General features: G+C 37.9%; 1 protein-coding gene across 1 annotated transcript in view; it reads right to left on the reverse strand.

The window, feature by feature from the left end:
• Positions 1 to 2809: 2809 nt before the first annotated feature.
• Positions 2810 to 21612, reverse strand: part of MOSMO (modulator of smoothened) — a 61646-nt gene continuing 42843 nt past the window's right edge. Inside the window, exons 2-3 of the mRNA XM_023246882.2 lie at positions 8570 to 8782; positions 2810 to 3402 (exon numbers count right to left, since the gene is read on the reverse strand). Coding sequence (XP_023102650.1) covers positions 3218 to 3402; positions 8570 to 8782 — 398 coding nt within the window. The 3' untranslated portion in view covers positions 2810 to 3217. The remainder of the gene's footprint in view (positions 3403 to 8569; positions 8783 to 21612) is intronic.

The following is a 21612-nucleotide window of genomic DNA, read 5'->3' on the forward strand; positions in this document are numbered from 1 at the left end:
AACATCAAGCAGGGATATCAAAGCTTTAGGCAGAAGGGTAAAAACCAATGAAGTGTTTTGGTCATTTAGAACATTAAAAAAAAAAAAAAAAAAGGAGCCATTCTTCAAAAACAAAACAAATAGAAGAGAAAATAGGATAAGAAGTATAAGAGTCAGAAAAGTTACGTACACACATTAACAACATAGAACATGGATTACCTTTGGGAAAAATCATACTGAAATGTTTGCTTTTAATGAATCCAAGATTTTTCATGTTTACAGATGTTTAGGCATGTTCAATAGGAGCTTCCAAAAATTTCAAACTAAGTCTTGTGCAAATAAAACCTATAAACAGTTTTCAGCAGATTTTACAGTGATGTTCTTAGGTCTGAGAAGAATGCGCACACTCTAAAAACAATGTAACAGACAAAAGTTTGACAAATGATTGCACCATAAAACAGTGTTTTATATACAGTTTACAAGATATGATTTCCTGCTATAAATTAATATTGTACTATGTAGTACTTATTATAGTGATCTTTTTAAAAAGCAACTGCTGACAGTTGTTTATCTTTTCACTTACAGAATTTATAGAATTTTAAATGAATGAATCCATTTCATTGTTTGGTCTGGAAGAGTACAAAGATTTGACTTCACATACTACTTGATGGGACAATCTCAATCCTGGGTTAGAGTGCTGACTGGTTAGAGGGAGGGTTCCCCTATCAGCCCTTTGTGCACTGGACCTCCAAGACAATGAGGAAATTAAAGACATTTAATGGTTTGGGTAATAGATACAAATAAAACCTTACATTTTGTAATCTTATATGCAATACCACTGTAAGTGAAAGAAGTAAACAGTGGGGAAATTCTTAGCAGCTGAGAAACTTTCTCTCCCCATGCTTGTGATCCAGTTAAAAATATTTTGAGAAACTATTTACAATAAAATTCATCTTTTGGAAGAGAAAAGCTCTTGATCATATCATAAATTAATTTGAACCATACTTTGCTAACACTTTATCTCAGTGGTATTAATGGTGACAACCAAAACTTCCCTTCAAAGTGATCCATTTGACTGAGGACCAATCAAATCACAATGGGAAGTGCAATCCCAAATGTCCATAGAACACATCCAGTGGTTTTCTCAGTATTAACTAGACATGATAATACTTGGGGAAGAACGGTCTCCTTCAGTCATTTCCCAAGACGTTTCTTTAACCCTGGGAAGGAAAGGTGTGACATTCCCCCAGAATACTCAAGGAATGCACCAGAGTGGTGGTTCACCTCTTCTGACTCCTGAGTGAGCTGGGACACTGGGGTTTTCTTTCACAATAAAATACTGCTGAGTTAACAGTAAGATATACGAATGTCAAACAAGCCAGTGTGAAACATGTCAGGCTCCTCCATTTTCTTCTTTGAATATCTGAAGAGGCAGCCACATCTCGGAAGTAATCATCTTATAATTTATAATTGAGCTCTTTTGAAAAAACAGTGCATTCATTTCTGTTTGGGTGAAGCATGGACTACACGGGACTCTAACTCTACTGGATAGGGACATCTGGGTTGCCGTTTCACTAAAAAGAAGAAAAACTCAGCTCCATTGCCAAGAAAGAACCTCCTGCCCCACATCTCAAACAGGAGATCGTCATAGTGTTCACCTGGAATAACAACTAAGCACTGATATGAAAGCATGGAAACGTGGAGAAGAGAAATACTGTATTTTAAAACTATTATGGATTCAAGGGTTAGTGGCAATGCTTCTAGGAGAAAACGTAAAGCTGTGGGTTTAGTACAGCCCTTTAAAGTAAATACAAAAATGTTAGCTTCTAGCAAACAAAGGCATATAGCATATAAAGAAAACATTGTATTGCTCAGGTTTTTGGTAAAGGAGATGTGTTAATAATGCATACAGATGAATACAAATTTCACTTTTATAGCAGAGTGAAGTTAGTGTTGTAGATAGCCAAAATATTATGAACTGACATTAGCAGTGAACTTTGTATTTATGTAAAGTTGTGTGCTCAACACAGAAAATGCATTATTCGTGTAACAGACTAAGCCAGTAGAAAAAGAGAGCCTTTGTACAACAGACAACAGTTGCCAATAATTTAAATAGTGTCAAGATTCCCCAAATTATAACATTTTACATGATCTTACCTTCTACAATCATATACAAATAAATTAACCCTACAAAGAATTTTAGCTTAACTTAAAATTGGACCTAGAAAGGTATGGGATTATTTGTACCTATTACAAAAACCTGTTAAAATCAAGGGCTGCTACAAAGAATGAGGTAAACTGAAGACTCTCTCCACTACGCAGCCTTCAGATAAATGGCTTTTTTTTCTATTGAGTTCTAGGTTTGCACACCACAGTGTTTTGCTAGCAAAGCATTCAGAGTTCTCTTCCAGGAACGGTTTGCATGTGTGTGTATATAAATTTACACACACATACACACACACACACACATATATACACACTGTATACTGCATCAGCAAAATATATATATTATATATATATTTATATAAATATAAGGAATATTTCCCCCACCCACCCACCCCCAACATGTTTCTTAGTGTTTGATTTTTTTTGTTTTGTTTTGTTTTGTACACAGAGAATAGGGAATTTCAGGAATTTTACATACATTTTAGCAAACAAGTTTTGATCTATTGGCTTCTTGGTGTAGTAATGCAACAGCAAATCATTCTGGCACCAAAGGCTCATACCATTACAAGGAAGCTGTGAATACTAATTTCTTAGGAGGTGAGGCCAGCCCCACGTGAACTTCTCTTGCAAGCCTCTGGTCCACCATGATTCATAAATACTTAGAGTTTGTTTTTTTTCCTCAATTAATCGTTAGACATTAAAAACGGAACAACAGAGTCACAAAGGGCCACATGCTTTTCATTATAAAGCATTCTCCTTCACTAGGTTGCTATCACAGTGCAGACCTGACTGCCTGAATATGCTCAGGAGATTTAGTCAATATTGTCTGTATTTGGTTATGGAAAAGGCTCTCCTTATTTGTTTGTTTGTTTGTTTGTTTTGTTTTTAAATCCAAAGTGCATAGTGAGAACAAATCAAAGCATTTTTTTTTTCCTTTTCGGCATCAGTTTCATCTAAGCATCTTCCTATGAGAGGACTGCTCAGATGCCTTGCCTTTGTCCTCTCCCCTCCAAAAATAAAAAAATAAAATAAAATTAAAAATAATAAAAGAGTTGAGCAAATTAGACATTCATCAGCCTGGTAAACAAACTTTGCCAGCAAATAGAAGTCCTACTATAGTAAAGAAAATTGATAAGACAAAAAGTACGTATGATGACCCAACTACTGTGTTGTTGGGTAATTTATAAGGTTGACCTCCGACTTCATTGATGTAAAATCCTATTGGAAATATTAGGGCAGCCATACAGAAAAGGATCACTGTAAAACAAACCAAAACACAACATTAGTAACATGGTTTGGTGATGAAGAAAACAATGAAAATTTGGCACAAAGGAAGTTTAAAAGAAGAAGGGTTATGGGTTGATAACGTGGTCAAACCTGTTAAAACACGGCGCACTTGTCAAAAGATTTACATATGCTATATATCACATAATATCCACAAAGCCTAACAATTAAATACAGTAAAAGCCTTTTATGTAAGTGTTAGGATGATTTTGAATATCAGCATTAAGAAAGGCCTCCAAACCTACTAAGTGCTTACGTAGACTATTCTTTTTTTAACTTTACTTTAAAAAAATCTTAATTTCAGTATATTTAACATACAGTGTTACATTAGTTTCAGGTGTTTGCATAAACTATACTTGACCGTTTAATGTAGTGATTAAGGGCTCTGACTAGAATCAGATAGGGGCTATGTTCTGGCTCCACTATTTATAGCTTAGCAATCTTAGGCTTCTGGTTTCCTTTTAAAAATGGGGTAAATACCAGAAGGATAAACAAAACAATGTCAAGTCCCTGGCATGGTGCCAGGTTGACAGTATGTGATGAATAAATGTTGCATATGATGATCATCATAGTTATTATCCTGTTAATTCTCAGCTCCTCTCGGTATTAGAAATGGAGAAAAGGTACACACAAATATAGTACCATTTATCTTAATGATTTAAAATCATCTAGTGGAAAGAATCTCAGCCTTCTGAGATGATTAGCAAACTCTCTCATTATCTCTCATTATGGACAATATTAGAAAAAAATAAAATCTCTCTCAGGTTTCTGAGTACACAGGGGTTAAAATGGGACAGGAGGACACTCTTTTGAGTTTTGTATACAAACACAATGAAATACTGTATATTAGTTGCTAAAATGTTTCTAGAAAGGTATCAGAAAACCCAGTATCTGGGTAGAGTTCCACAGCCCTCTGTTTCAGCAAACAGCTTGCTCCCCTGGGCTACCAAAGAAACACTCTTCTTAGCGAACACAAATTACCTATTGATAGGCTAGCTTTTTCAAGGAAATATTTTATGCTTTGTGAAAGCACATTAGTCAAATATTCATAGTCATTCAAATTTCTTTGGAGGCAGAAACATTTTTTTTAGTGTAATGTGAACATAGGTTACTATACTCACTGCATGTAAAGGGTTTGAAGCTCTCCATCATTAACCAAATGAGAAACTTTTTCCAAGTTAAACATAACTTTTTTCTGTATCAGGAATACAGAGTCCTGGATAAACATACTAGCTAACACTTGTCCTAAATTATTTGTGTGTTAAGCAATCAACAAATTTAATAGGTGAGTCCTTAAAAAACCAATTAGGAATCTTTTCCTGGAAGAAATACCTCTAGGGTAATATCCAAGGTATTAAGAAGGAACATTTTCTTAATTAATACACTAGTTTAAGGAACACCTCAGCATTCTGTTTGCTTTGCACCACTTAGGTGGATTATTTTATATTATATAGACAGACATAGAGACTATTTCTTTTTGGGCCAACGAACCACACCAAATAATGTTACATAAGTGAATTTGTATTCTTTCAGATGCCTACTACAGGACAAGTGAAAGAGTCACGTATTAGGTTTTCTGGCCGTTCTGTTGTATAGTCAGCAGGAAAGACTCTTAGTACTGTCAATGCCCAGTTATCAGTGTCATCTGTCACCAATTTCTAATGATTCTTCTGCCTTAATATGGTTTGGTAAGTAAAATGAAATCACAATCTACATGTGTATACACAAACTAATAGATAACAATGGGATAAAGTTATTGTTTTAAAAACAACTTGTTTCTTAATGTTGACTAATCTAATCTCAAGAAACAAATAATTTAGAAGTGCTTTAGAGATACACAGATATTACAATTGTTCATTCTGTTAATGTGCCAACTTCATTCTTATCCTTTTCTATTTTCTACTATAAAATAAAATCTATCTTTTACAATGGAGTAATCATTTAATGACTATATTTAAAGTAGAGTTTAATATTTTACAATAGTTAAATATTTTCCAAGTTAGTTACAAAAAGCTTAATGAGATGTTAAGGAAGCAATAAACTCCTATTCGATCTAATCTTGGTTTTTAATCCAAAGAATTAGGTTCTCTATACTTCTGGGAAGATTTAATGTAAGTGGATGAGTTTTCTTTTCTTTTTCTTTTAACTTTTAACATTTATTTATATTTGAGAGAGAGACAGAACATGAGCAGGGGAGGGGCAGAGAGAGAGGGAGACACAGAATTCGAAGCAGGCTCCAGGCTGTGAGCTGTCAGCACAGAGCCCGATGTGGGGCTTGAACCCACGAACTGTGAGATCATGACCTGAGCCAAAGTCGGATGCTCAACTGACTGAGCCACCCAGGTGCTCCAGGATGAGTTTTCTTTTAAGCTATTGGGACCTGTGAAGTTACTTTAGATCTTAAAATATTATTAATGTAGGGGTGCCTGGGTGGCTCAGTTGATTAAGTGTTTGGCTCTTGATTTTGGCTCAGGTCACGATCTCAGTTTCATGAGTTCAGGCCCTGCGTCAGGCTTTGAGTTGACAGCATGGGGCCTGCTTGGGATTCTCCCTCCATCTTTGCCTCTCTCTCTCAATCTCTCCCCCAAAATAAATAAACTTAAAAACAATTATTAATGGGGCGCCTGGGTGGCTCAGTCGGTTGAGCGTCCGACTTCGGCTCAGGTCACAATCTCATGGTCCATGAGTTCAAGCCCCACATCGGGCTCTGGGCTGATGGCTCAGAGCCTGGAGCCTGCTTCCGATTCTGTGTCTCCCTCTCTCTGCCCCTCCCCATTCATGCTCTCTCTCTGTCTCAAAAATAAATAAAAATGTTAAAAAAAAATTAAAAAAAAATTATTAATGCTGATAATACCTATCAACTTTTGACAATTAAATTTTGGGTTCTAAATAAGCCTGTAAAGACAATAGCTTCAAATCTTCCATGGCACAGATTTCTTGGTGGTGAGAACTAGATATTGGGTGTATTGGGAGATGAGAATGTAAATTACAGTGGCAGAGGAAAGGATAAGGGGTCAGACTTGAAGAAAAAAAACACACCTTTGTTACCCTTGCTCTCAGAGGCAAGCTGCATCACATGCGGCTCTCCTCTGATAGTTCCCCACTGTGTAAACCTATCAGAAAATGTTACCCTGACATTCTGACCAAAACTGTAATTTAAGTGGAATAGAAATATATAAAATAGAGATAAAGTACATTTTCAAAGGCTGAGTGGAAACACCAGGGGGAGCTCAATCTCTCTGAAGACTGCCACCCCAGCAGACTAGCTCTGTTAACAAAAACAAACTATTGAAGGAAGCACACAAGAGTAATGCAGCTCTGTGCTGGCTTAGATGACGTTAACTAGGAGATATTGTTGAGCTGAAAAACCAAGGTACAGAACAGTATAAACAGAATATTATTTATAGAACATTCACACATACACATTTCTATCCACAGGGCACCTCTGGTAGGCAATCCCAGAAACTGGTAACAATGGTTGCTTCCAGCAAAGAGATATTGAGTAGCTAGGTGATGGAGCCACAAGTAAGACTTACTTTTCACCTAGTGACCCTTTCTTAGGCTTTGAATTATGTACCATATACACATATTCTTTTTAAAAGTTAAAAATCCATAAACTAAATACTCCTTCTTTGATTTTATTTTACTTCTTAAAGAATGAATTCTACCTGATAAGTAATTGTATCTGTGAGTAACAATTCTCTTTAAATTCTTCATCAATACCCTTTAATTTAGCAGCACTGTCTCTACAACTGCCTGTGGACCCTACTATACAGAAAAGAATGGTCTCAGGAGGTCTGTTTGACCTCAAACAGGTCTTCAACTTGTTTCACTTTTCTTAACAAAAATGAAGACTTTTTTAGTCAAAGGCAACTTGATCTAAGTTTTAAAACTAAGGCAGATATGTAGACAAAAATAAAACAGAGCCAGAAACATACACATTAAAGCATTTCACAGAGAGATGGGGAGAAATGGAGACTCATGAACTAATGTTCCTATCTTAGGGTCTTTAAGGATAAAATGAGTTCTAATCTAACACTAATGGGGAGACATGGGATTGTGTTTTACTCCTACCATACAAGTTCTACATGAAAATATCAAGTGAAAGTAAGCTGTATTATAATATTCATTTTTTAAAGCTTATGCAAACCTGAGATAATTATAAGGCATTGAATTAGATGTCAAACCCCATGGTATTTGGCATAAGTACCGTTAGTTATCCTGTTCTTTATATAACTTTAACTTTTATTAAAGTTAGAAAGCCTAAGAATATTACAATATGAATACATTTCCATTGCCATTTTGGGCCAGATAAGTCTTTGTTGTGGGGAGTGTCCCTCACATTTGTAGGATGTTTTACCCTATCCCTGGCCTCTTATCAAGATATCAGTAGGATCCCCTTCACTGTGACAATCAAAAATGTTTCCAGACATTGACAAATGTCCTCTCCCTCTGGGGGAAGGGGAGCAAAATTACTTTACAGAGAAAGAAACAAGAAGGCAAAATTACAGAGATATCTTTCCTTTGTGCATTTTTGCTGCTTTTAATTTGGGAAAAGCCAGTGATGTGTTGGGAAATTAAACCAATCTTGCAAAGTACAAGAGAATGTATAATATATATCATACCATGGGGCATAGCTTAATGGAGTAAGAAATGTCGATGAGTAATTATCAAACAACCATATGTGCTGATTTTTCAATGGTCCCACAACAACTCATAGCAGAAACTCAAATTAATGATACTGAAAAGTAAATCACCACCTTAATCTAATTTATACTTCTGTATATTCTCTTCTAGATTTATCTTTATTTGGTAGAGGATGCCAATACCTTTAAGAAGAGTAAAAGACTTGGGTTAGGGGTAGCTCTGAGCCACAGACCTGGAACACTTATGTTACAATGTGAGCAAAAATAAAATTCATTAAGATAGCATTTTATACAAAGCAATTAAGGTTTCGGACGTCTTGGTCTTGTGGTGAGAATCCTGAAGAACTGACAGGGCTGCGCAGAGTCTATATGATGGCCAGAGTGGGGGTGCTCTTTGATGATTACGGAGTCCTTATTACTGATTCTGGATTATCTTCATTAAACTACCAGAGTGCGCGCCTTCTAGACAAATTTGGTGAGCACAGGTTACTTACTTCCAGTGAAGGCTATCCATCGAGCATATTTTGTAGCTTCTCTTCGCCAGTGGGAAGCCACCAGCAAACCACATGTGACAGTCAATGAAATGATTCCCATGATGATAAAAAACAGTGTGGTGACCCACTCTGGGGGAAGCCGAGGTGGGATGCACGTCCGGTCTCGTCCATGGATTGTCTGACACTGTCGCACAAGGCCCACAGTGAGTGCTCCTGGGGAGATGCAAAAAGGTGGGAACACTTGAGTGGGTTTGTCATTCCAGGGAATATTCCCCACCAACACCCCCTGAGTCATCTTATTTCTGTGTGGATCGCTCAGGCATTTATTTCACCGAGTCTTATTATTCAGCATTCTGCAATTCACAACGTAGTCATACTTAACATACAAAATGAACTTAAAAAAAAAAAAAATCACAAAACCACAAGAGGCAGTTCTTTCAGTCACTCATTGAACAAGTACTTTTCGGAGTACTTGTGTCAGGCAATGTTCTGGGCTCTAGAGAAATAACAAACAAGACAGATGAGGTTCCTGCTCTTGTGGAACTTACATACTAGCAGAAAGAAGTGGAACCTTTCTATTCTCAGATCCAAGACCCAATGTACATTATCTGATTTTGGATGAGGAGAAAAACACTTTTCAGGAAAATGAAGGCAAACTTGAAATATCTAATCATAATATAGAGATAAAATTAAATAATGGATTAAATATTAGAATATATTTTATTAAAGTTAAAAAGCCTATGAATATTATAATATAAATACCTTTCCATTAAGTTCAAGAAAAAGTTGGGAAAACTGGTAGGTCCTCCCCCATTTGGTAAGTTCAACAATTTGTACAACGTACAATTGTTCAGATTGCTAAACCATTACCAGCATGCTTCAGCAGAGGAGCAAAGGCATTAGTGGAAACTTTTCAAAGGCCCCCTCTCTCATTTAAATAACATGAAAGCGATTTTTCTAAAACATCAGGTGCTATTTTTACATAAACATGTTCTTATGTCAAACCCAAGGAACCCCTCTATCAAATTTAGGGTGAACTGATTTATAGAAACCTAGATATGGAAGGCAAAAGTATTTATTTTATTCTCTTCCTCATTAAGAACAATTAAAATGGTACTTTTGAGTGAAAACTGCTTGTTTCTCCCTTTAAGAGCATCTACAAATGGGAAAACTGTTGTCTAAAACACAAGAAAAGAAATTCCTGTAACTACTGAAAACATAATAGATTTCTGCATCTTTTTTTGGTCTTAATTACTTTCTCAATTTGAGCAAAAACATTAACACCACCACCACCAAAAACACATTAACCTCAAAATCACAGCACTTGCCACAAACAAGTGCCTTTTTTGAGGACAGTCAGTAAAATTCCTAGAGACATTATGGGAAGCTGCCTTAGTGGGAAAGGTAGACCAGAGCTGGACATGAGGATATAGATGCACATGTAGGTGGATGGGGCTGCTGGAGGGGGGGCAAGGGGGAGATGGGGAGGGAGGGAGGCGGGGAGGGAGGGAGGGGAGGAGAGGGAGAGAGAGAGAGAAAGAGGGAGAGAGGGAGAGAGGGAGAGAGGGAGAGAGGGAGAGAGAGAGAAGGACAGAGGGAGAGAGAGAGAGGCAGGCTATTAAGCAGGCTGCATGCTCAGTGTGGAGTCTGACTCGGGGCTCAATCCCACGACCCCGGGTCACAACCTGAGCCAACTGGAGACGAAATCAAGAGTCAGACACTCAACTGACTGAGCCACCCGGCGCCCCTGCAACCTGTGTTTTGCCATTGATATATTTTTAGAAATAAACCAAAGTGTTCAAAGAAAATGAAGAGAAAAATCAGTTTTCTGAAAACTGAGTTGTAGTCCCCCGTACCCTCAATGCTAATTCTGACTATAACTCTTTTGGTAGAGTGGAAGAAGAGCACTCAAAGAAGCTGTACCCTTTTCTGTCAAATCATCCAATAATTAGGCCCATCTTGTGATCTCCACATAGGTAAACAGCATTATTAATTTGGGATTGTCTCCGGCAGAATGGAGACATATGGGGGTTGGGAGGGGAATAGAAAGTGAGCAAACCTTTATAATAATTCCACACACTATCCTTCCTAGGTGCTGCTTGGAGCTCAATGACTTAGTAGGTCTAAGAGAAGCAAAACAGTTAAAAGTATTTGACACTTAATTGCTAACCTTGAAACTGCTTGAACCAGAAAAAGGGAGAGCATAGGGTGAGTAGGTACCAGGAAGTTGCGTAATTGTTTTTAAATTGAAACCGTAAAGTTTCGTTGAAAAGAAAACTTGGGGGATAGAGCTCGTCTTATGATAAAGCATTTTATTATAATTTTGGAAATAAAGAAGGGATTCACAGAATGCTCAAGAATGAACAGGAAACTACTCTTGATCATTCAGCAAAAGACTTCTAACAAATTACCCTTTATAGTCACTACCCCATTTATAAAACTGTAATTGCTCTAAGAATACACAACAGGCAATGAAAAATCCTCTGACAAAATCCAATACTGTGGATTCTGATTACAGCAGTAACTTTCTTCACAACTTCATTTAAAATACAAAGTTTTATTGGTAACACTATATAACTAATGAACTTAGATTTACATTTGATAATTAGTTGTTGCTGACAAATATTTAAAATTGTAGGTCCAGTAACTAAACTGTCTTTCCTTCAAAATATTTCTGAGTATTCTTATGCTACCTCTTACCTCCCGTTTATAGATATGGCAAAGAGCGTTAGGGCTCAAATTCAATGTAACTTCCTGTGCCTGTAGATTGTTAAGCTTTCTGAGGGGGTCTGCTCTTGCTTCTTCTACTGACTGGCATACCACATCAAATGACTACAAACAGAACAAGTAAGACAATGAAAATGAGAGCTGTCCCTGCTACAAACCAAATGGAAATAATCTGACACATGTTCAGTTTTAAAAGCAGAGTTATACTCCTATATTTACAAAGGTCCTTACTACCACACATCAAGACCAAATACTCAGCAGCTACATTCTGGAAGAAAAGAATGCTAAAGCTAGCTGAGATATGCTGTATGTAAGTACATCAATTCACAAAAATTTTATTGAATGTCTATGTGCCCAGCACTGCTGTATGGTCAGAGATTCTAAAAACCAATACTCTGTCACACTTTTAGTGAAAATAGACTTTCCTTAAATAAATTATAGGAGGGCTAGTACAAAGAGTCGACACTGCTGCTATAATTCTTTCTCTTGAGTAAGACTCTAGGTCAACATAACTTCTATCATAGTCACATATTTTCCATAAGCTGTCTGGGGAGAGGGATCTGCAAAGGTTAACTGTGCTGCTGCTATTACATCTTGTAAATTCAGGTACTGTTGTGCCCAAACTCACACCAGGTCTTTAATTTCATCTTTTACCTCAAAGAATTATCTCCTGTTTGTAGCTTCAAATCCATCTCTCATGTTGACTAGCCAAGACCTTTTACATCCTCCAAATTCTCTGGGCACATTTAGTCTGTGTCACACAATCACGCACTTGATTTTAAGGTAGCTTCTTTTTTACCTCAAACAGAAAATGGGCCTTTCAGGAGAGAACTGAACCTTCTACTTCATTGGAAACCCCCCGGAATGGCCTGTAGCAGTGGGCACAAAGCAGGACTTAATAAGCATTTGGTGAGCTTGAAAGAATTAAAAACAAGCTAAAGTTAAAATCATGCAGGATTAAATAGGTTCTTCTGTAGACCTTGTCTTGCTCAATGTGACTTCCTAAGGCACACTAATTAATAATTAACCACAAGCTCAGCCATTCACTAATTTTTGTTTTATCCAATAGGTCCTTTGCTTCTTTAAGGGGCCTGTGATTCTATTTCCCAAACAGCCAATCCATCTTTACCCTGCAGCTGTTTCCTAGGTAACCAACCCAGCCAAATAAAAGACTTGCACACAATAGGAAAAAGGAAACCACATAGGAACTACAGCATCTCACATGCAGTTCAGTAGCTCACCTGTGTATCACTACATGCAAAAGGAAGTCATAATGAGTTTTACCCTGCTGCGTGGGGTATCTTAACTCAAGAGGCTTTTGACTCTCCGATATCTATAGATCCAGACACTGTTGAAATGATTTAGCACACCCAGTCTGAGCATGTCTGTTGTCACAAAGAGGGTCATTATAAAGCATGTCATCCCTACAAGGAAAAGCTGTGTCACAGAAAACCGGACACACAGGCCTTGAAAAGCAGAGAGGCACACAAACCCAACAGAGTCTGTCAGAGCTAATCATGTCCAGTAAATGCTTGCCAACCTGGCCACAGAGAGCAGTGAGATGACATGGTTTCGGAGAGAAGTCAGGTGTTAATAGTATTGAGGATCCCTTGTATATGAAGATTCACTTTTCCCCTGCTGTTTTCATGATGTCTTTGGGTTTTGACTATGATGTGTCAGGGTTTGGATTACTTAGAGTCTATCCTACTTGGAATTCGCTGAGATTCTTCAACGTGCAGATTTAAATTTTTCATCAAATTTAGAGAGATGTCAGCCATTATTTCTTCACATATTCTTTCCGCCTCCTCCTTCCTTCTCCTTCTGGGACTCCCATTACGTGTATGCTGGAAGACCTGATAATGTCCCATTAGTCTCTCAATTGCTCAGTTCATTTTTTATTATTTTTTCCTTTTGCTTCTTGGATTAAATCATTTCAATTGACTCATCTTCAAATTTACTGATGCAAATTTGCCAGTTTTTCATGTCAGTTATTGTACTTTTCAACTCCAGAATTTCTATTTTCTTTTTATAATTTCCATCTTTTTGTTAGATATTCTCTATGAGACTTTTTTTTTTTAGTTTTTTAAAAATCTTTATTTTTTTTTTTAAATTTTTTTTTCAACGTTTTTATTTATTTTTGGGACAGAGAGAGACAGAGCATGAACGGGGGAGGGGCAGAGAGAGAGGGAGACACAGAATCGGAAACAGGCTCCAGGCTCCGAGTCATCAGCCCAGAGCCTGACGCGGGGCTCGAACTCACGGACCGCGAGATCGTGACCTGGCTGAAGTCGGAGGCTTAACCGACTGCGCCACCCAGGCGCCCCCCAAAAAATCTTTATTTATTTTTGAGAGAGAGAGACAGAGTGTGAGCAGGGGAGGAGCAGAGAGAGGGAGACACATAATATGTATGAAGCAGGCTCCAGGCCCTGAGCTGTTAGCACAGAGCCCGATATGGGGCTCGAACTCATGAACTGTGAGATCATGACCTGAGCCAAAGTCAGACGCTCAACTGACTGAGCCACCCAGGCGCCCCGAGACATTGTTTTCTTACTTTAAGTCTTTATACATGGGTTCCTTTATTTTTTGGAATATACTTAAAACAGCTGATTTAAACTTTTTGTCTAGTGAGCTTCCTCAGGGACAGGGTCCATTCTTTGCTTTTATTTTTCTTGTGTATAGGCCATACCTCCCTGTTTGTGTGTCTTGTAATTTTTAGTTGAAAACTGAAAATTAAAAATATTACAATATGACAACTATAGAAATCAAATCCTCCCTCCCCTAGGGTTTGCTGTTGGTAGTATTTGTTTACCAACTTTCCTGGAATCGTTCTGTAAAGTTTGGGTTCATTGTTGTGTGTGGCCTCTGAAGTCTTTTCCATTAGCTTAGTAGTCAACTAATGGTTGGAATTAGATTTCTTTAAATGCCTCAAATCAATGTATCTTTCAGCCTCTACTGTGTCTGTTGTGGAACATTTTCAAAGCTCCAACAGGCAATTTACAACTCTGCCTTAGTATTCCTTTCATGCTAGCATGGAGCCTCAAGATTAGCTAGAGGCAAGAGATTAATTAAGGTCTTCATAGGTCTTTCCTGTGTATGTGAGAAGCTCTAAATATGTATATAGTCCAGATTCCTAGGAGTTTCTCAAAGACTTCTCTGGACATCCTGTTCCCTGGTTTTTCCTTCATGTTGTTCATTAGCCTTTAGTTAGTGTCAAAGATAATATCACCTCAGCTACCTGCAACTTTAAACAACTGCTGTTGATTGTTTTCAAGAAGTGCCCTGAGGGTAGGGCAGTGAGCGCTGAATCTGGTCAAATAAAGGCAAGCCCTGAGGAGATTCTCCTAGAGCTGGCATTACATAGTATCAATTTCTGAGGATGGGGCTTTAAGGAGCACCAGACCCTCTGGCCATTTCAAGTGGTTGCTGAGCGGCTGGTTTACAGGCTACCAAACTTGCATGGCTATTGACTTCCCAGGGTACTGCATAGCAGGGAGAGGGGGGTGTGATTAGCACAATTTAAACTGCCACAAAACTTGCTCTTCTTACCAAGATTCAGGGGATTCTCTTAAATCAATGCTCCTTGGATTGTTGTAAGCCTATAGTTAAATTCTAGAGTTGTGAAAAAGTTGACCTGAGAATTTTTGCCAGTGTTTTCACTGCATTTATCGAGGAGCAGATTTTCTGAAGTCCCTACTCCACTATCACAGAAGTTAAAGCCACAGGTCACAATCTGAATCTCTGCTTTGACAAACTTGGGTAAATCCCTTAACTTTCCTAAGCTTGTTTCAGCAGCAAATTAATATGACTTAACATTTAGATTTCTGTCAGAAATAAATAAGATGATGAAATAATACTTGTAAAACAACTGGAACTGTAAGCACTGAATAGCGATTGTTTTTCAGGGAAGTAAATTAGATATTTTTGTTTTAGTTAAAACATACACACACAGGGCAGTAGACACAATAATTTAACACAAGAGTACACTCATGAAACTCATATTCCAAAATAAAAGGGCTGACATCTGATGGTTGCTATGGCTGCTAGTCATAAAAAGTACTCAGGACAACACTCTCCTGCCCAACTGCTTTAGTATATCATTCAGGTTGAAGATTAAGCACAAGGCAAGTTCAGACCTGCTGAATAAAAACTCTGGCGGCAGATTTTATAGGAGTAGCAAGCTGGGAACATTGGGATTGAGAAAGTGTTGCTAACAGAATGAAATTACAATATGTTGTGTTGGGTAGCAAATAAATAAAAAAGTCATTAATCTTCCTTTTTAGTTTGACTTTCTTTTCTCTTAAACTCCACTGGCTGTTCTATCTCTACTTAAATATATATGTTACCAGCTGTTTGTAAGTAGGACTGTGGTTCAGAGGTCATATCTCATTTTGAAATCGACTAAATCGGGGCACTGGGGTGGCTCATTCGGTTAAGCATCCAACTTCGGCCCAGGTCACGATCCCGTGCTTCGTGGGTTTGAGCCCTGCATTGGGCTCTGTGCTGACAGCCCAGAGACTGGAGCCTGCTTCAGATTCTATGTCTCCCTCTCTCTCTGCTTGTACTCTGTCTCCCAAAAACAAACATTAAAACATTTTTTTAGATCAACTATATCATACCCTATGCCATTCTCTCATTGTAACTTATTCTATCAGCTCTTGCTCCATAAACTCGGCCTTGAGTCTAATCCTATAAATACATTAAACATAAACTAGCAGTTAAACTCTATTTTAAAATCTGCCTTACTGACAAGTACAATATGGTACCAGAATCTGTCCTATTACAATCCCAATCACTGAAGCTCTTGACATAATATGAAGAAGTCATTAAAGAAAAGCCCACCACAATGTTTAAATTGTCTATACAATGTATAAAAAACACGTGGACCGGTATCTGTCACATGGCTAAGAGTGGCCTACTCTGAGTAGGATTAGAGGGTGGAGTAGGGTTGAGAACCGTCATACTTTTCACTGTCTTATCTGAGTGTACATTGATACAATTCTGTCCTTTAAAAAATATGCATTCATTTTATATTTTAAAATTCTAAAATGTGTAGAGTGTTACATATTAAATGTAAATAAATGTACTAACTGCACATATACTGCACACTGTGAAACCTTTCAATCACTTATGATTTTAAGCACATGCTCTGGATCTAAAAGAAATTAGAGAATGCCAAAGAAATGAAAGTAAATCAGGTAGAGAACTAAAATGGGATTTAAATAACCGCATTTACATTTTCTCTTCCATTTCAACTGGACTATCATGACAAACTACCATGGAGGAATGCAACAGATCATATTGTTTCCTTCCTGACTGATGTGGCAGAACAAACCCAAAACAAGTTTAACATTCATTTCAACTTAATGAATAGTCTCCATGTTTTACATGTAGAAATGAACTGCTTTAAGGGAGATTATACTGGTAAAGGGAATACAATCAAATTTGGTAGGCCAAATAGTTTTTGTGGGCAGAAAACTGCTGCAGAATTATTTACAAAAGTTTGTTTGTTTGTTTGTTTGTTTGTTTATTTATTTATTTATTTATTTATTTATTTATTTATTTATTTATTTATTTATTTATTTATTTATTTATTTATTTATTTATTTATTTATTTATTTATTTATTTATTTATTTATTTATTTATTTATTTATTTATTTATTTATTTATTTATTTATTTATTTATTTATTTATTTATTTATTTATTTATTTATTTAGAGGGAGAGAGAGGATCCAAGAGGGCTCTGCGCTGGTAGCAGAAAGCCCGAGGCAGGGTTCCAACCTACGAACCGTGAGATCATGACCTAAGCCGAAGTTGGATATATAACTCCACCCGGGCACCCCATATTTACAAAAGTATTTTAATCAAAGGGCTGAATGTTAAAAACTCTACAGCCTTCAATCACAGAAAGGTTAGTCTGTGGACAATGATCAAGAAGTAAACAAGCAATACAGCAGACAAGAATGGCTCTCAATCATGCAAGATTCCTGGCCAAAAAGAGCCATAAAATTAGGGAATTTAGAACTAGAAGGACTCTCAGAGATCATGAATCCTAATCTCCCGAAGTTAGAGTTTGATGGATACGGAGGCCCAGAGGAATGAAGTGATAAGTCCAAGGGACACAAAGTGACTAGCAGTGCCAAAACTGAAACTCAGGTTTTTGTTTTTTTTTTTTTAAATATTTATTTTTGACAGAGAGAGAGAGCATGAGCGGGAGAGGGGCAGAGAGAGAGGGAGACAGAATCAGAACCAGGCTCCAGGCTCCAAGCTGTCAGCCCAGAGCCCGACGTGGGGCTCGAACTCACAAACTGCAAGATCATGACCTGAGCCAAAGTCGGACGCTCAACCGACTGAGCCACCCAGGTGCCCTTGAAACTCAGGTTTTTAACCACTCCTCAACTATTCCTACCATGTGATGCTGACTTCCTGAACACTATTCACTAAGAAAAGAATGAATAGTATTCCTAAAAATACCATCAGAAACCTTTAGATTTATATCAGAGCAGACTTAATTACAACTTTGTAAGCACGATGACAGTGAGTCTAAGAGGAACCTTCACAGGAGGTCAATACAAAGTGGGAGACGATATTTTTGTCGGTTCATAGGAGTAACTCCCACACCCACATTTCTCATAAATGTTCAAGGAATATGCCAGTCCCAGCTCATCCTTAAAGATATATCCCAATTTCTTTGTCTCAACAAAAAGATTCCCTGCTTTAGGCCCTTATCCTATCGCCAAGGAAAGTTTTGGTTATTTAAAAAAGTTTTTTTAATGTTTAATTTGTGTGTGTGTGTGTGTGTGTGTGTGTGTGTGTGTGTGTGTGTGTGAGAGAGAGAGAGAGAGAGAGAGAGAGAGAGAGAGAGAGCGCGTGTGAGCGTGTGCAAGCGGGGGAGGGGTAGACAGAGAGGGAGACAGAATCTGATACAGGTTCCATGTGACAGCCGGACATGGGGCTTGAACCCATGAACCGTGAGATTATGACTGAGCCGAAGTCGGATGCTCAATCAATTGAGCCACCCAGGTGACCCAAACTTTTTGGTTAAATTCTACTCTCAAATATTACAATAACACTGATATCACTGATATCTGTCTTATTTATTTGCATAATACAGAAAATGTGCACCACCATCTTCTTAGAAAGGAATTTGTAGGGTGTGTCACAATAAATAAATAACTTTGTTGAGGGTATAGCAAAGGTTCCATTGTATGACTTCCAGGTCTGTCAAAATAACTTCTTTTTCCAACTAGTTGATATCTCAATATTAAATAATTCAACATCATTTATTTAATAAATTATACTCCCTCAATTTACATAAGTAAAATAATTCTGATATTAAATCAAGTTCTAAACTATTTAATCATATTGTCCACTGACCTAACTAGGAGACGTCACATCACAGTGATTGGAATTCAGGCTCTGGATTGAGATTCCAGGCCCATCCCTTACTGGTCATGAGATTTTAGCCAAGTTATCTAATCTCTGTGTGCCTCAGTTTCCTCAACTATTAACGAGGAAAACAACAAAATGACTTCATAGTGCTGTATTGCTTACAAGGGGGAATATGTGTAAAGCACTCAGAACAAATGCCTGATACAGAGTAAGAAGTTGGTAAATGTTAAATATTATTGATATATTGCTATTTCACTATAAGTATATACTTTAAGAAATGAAACAATCTGTGGTATTCCACATTCCTTCTAAATTTATTGTTCTCTCACAGTACCTTTCAGTTCCTTGCTTTCTTGGGTGTAAGATGAAGACATCATAAATAAGTGTCCAATTTATGTAGATCTATTGATCTACATAATTATTAAAAACAAATCACAGCTGAAAAAGTTTAGAGTCCTGAAAATGCAAAGAAAGTGAGTTTAACACAGAGATGATTTTTCTGTGTTTATTCTGTGCTGTTAGCATGGTCCCTCAATTATAAAAGAGGATGGAGAGGAGAGCTTTAGAAAAAGACAAAAGTTCCAATTCTGATGGCTGCTCTTCTATTTAATCTTTAAGAGGAGTTTGTGTTCTTACTGTAGTTATATTTGGCTTCAGATTGAAAATGTAAAGTAGTATCTCCCTCAGTTTCACTACCTAAGCTTTCACAGAAATACATAAATAAAACATCCATCCCCCATTAATTAGCTTACATTTGTGGTAGCTGTGAACTCCTAAGCAAAGACATGGTGGTCTACGGAAACCATACATTAGAGAAAGTCTCAGCTGAATTTGTGAGGCCTGGAACTACGCCATGAGATATTCCTGACTTTTCTGTCCAAGTCTGGGAGGCATGGTGCACTAGGCCAAGCTTTCATTAATTCAGCAAATAGTGAGCACATGCTCTGTGCAATACAATGTGGGAAGTATGAAGAGAAACACAGATATGAACCTTGTATTTCCAGAGGTTATAATATATACAGAGAGTTAAGACGAACACTTAAAGAAAATGAAAAAGCACAATTATGAGGTCATTGAACATATATATATATTGGTCTCTACCTCTGAGCCCCTAAAATCCTTATAATTTCCAAAGTGATAAGAACACTAGGACCATCTCCCATTTTTATATTGGCCTTTGTTCCTGACACAGGTCTCCTGAAACCTTTGTAATTTCCTGGGTGATGGGAGTGTCTTTTTTCTAATGAGGCAACTGGGGAGGGGGGGAGCGGGGTGCACTCCTGGAAGAGGCCTGGTCAAGGGAAACACAAAGCAGTGACTAGAAGCTTGTAAATTTCAGTCCCGCCCCCCATTCTCCTGAGAAAAGAGATGAACATGGAGTTAGTGATCAATCATGTCTACAAGATGAAGCCTCCATAAAATCTCAGAGGTACAGGGTATGGAGAGCTTCCGAGTCGGTACTGGGAGACGAGCATTCCCAGAGAGATCATGGAAGCTCCGCAGCCCTTCCCACATTCCTTGCCCTATGCGTCTCTTCCATCTTATGTTCATCTATATCCTTTATCATATCTTTTTACCATAAACTGGTAAGTGAAAGTGTTTCCCTAAGTTCTGTGAGCCGCTCTAGCAAACTAACTGAACCCAAGGAGGGGGTCATTGGAACCTCCAATTTATAGCCAAGCACAGGTGAGAAGCACAGGTGATAGCCGAGTTGGCAACTGGCATTTGAAGTGCGTGTCTGGGAGGCAGGTTGGGAGGGGCAGTCTTGCGGGAGTGAGCCCTTAACCTGTGGGGTCCAACACTGTCTTTGGATAGTGTCAGAACTGAGTACAATTGTAGGACATCCAGCTGGTGTCACAGAGAACTAGTTGTGTGTTTTGTGTGTGGGGGAACCTCCACACATTTGGTGACCAGAAGTGTCCGAGGTGAAGTGTGCTGTGTGAGTAGTAAAGGAGACTCACAGGAAAGAAAAACATGGTAGGGAAAAACTGGGTTTTTGCCTACACAGGAAGGAAAAACCTGAGTTTTACCTTTATAACAATAGATAGCAGGATGTGATCTAATGCCAAGAGAATTGTGCAGCCTAGAGAGATTAGGAATCTGAAGATATGTACTCTAACCACAGACACACTATTCATGGAATTTTGAGCAAGAAACTTCACTTTTTTAGATCTATGCCTGAATTTACAAATGAATTATTTCTTAAGGGGTTCCTGATAACTCTTCACAATTGTTTAAATTGAGGTTTATTGAGGTAAACTTCAGATACAATAAAATCCGCCACTTTTATGTGTACAATTCAGTGAGTTTCGGCAACTGTGCACAGCCATCTCAGTTATGACGTAGAAGATCACCACAAAAAACTCCCTCATATTTTGGGATGAGCACTGGGTGTTGTATGGAAACCAATTTGACAATAAATTTCATATATTAAAAAAAATAAATAAACCTTTACGCCTCTGTGCGCGTGCACGCGCACACGCACGCGCACACACACACACACACACACACACACACACACACACACAACCTCCCTCATAATCCTTTGCAGCCGATCCCCTCCCCTAAGCTCCCAAGATAGTTCTGCTTTCTATTACTACAGTTTTGCCTCTTGCAGAATTGCATATAAATAGAATCATAAACTGTTTGCTATTATGAATAAAGCTGCTACAAACTACAAATATTTGCATACAGGTCTTTGTGTAGATATGTGTGATGGTGTGCATTATCCAATCCGTTCAGGGCCCGAATAAAACAAAAGGCTAAAGGAAGGAGGAATTCACTATTTCACAACCCAGAGATCAAGACCTAAGCTGACCTGAGATCAAGAGTTGGATGCTTAACCAACTGAATCACCCAGGTGCCCCTGAAGTTTTTTTAAGTAAACTCTATGTCCAACTTGGGGCTCAAACTCACCCCCCTGAG

The sequence above is a fragment of the Felis catus genome, chromosome E3 (genome assembly GCF_018350175.1).
Source record: "Felis catus isolate Fca126 chromosome E3, F.catus_Fca126_mat1.0, whole genome shotgun sequence".
In the NCBI taxonomy this organism is placed as follows: domain Eukaryota; kingdom Metazoa; phylum Chordata; class Mammalia; order Carnivora; family Felidae; genus Felis; species Felis catus.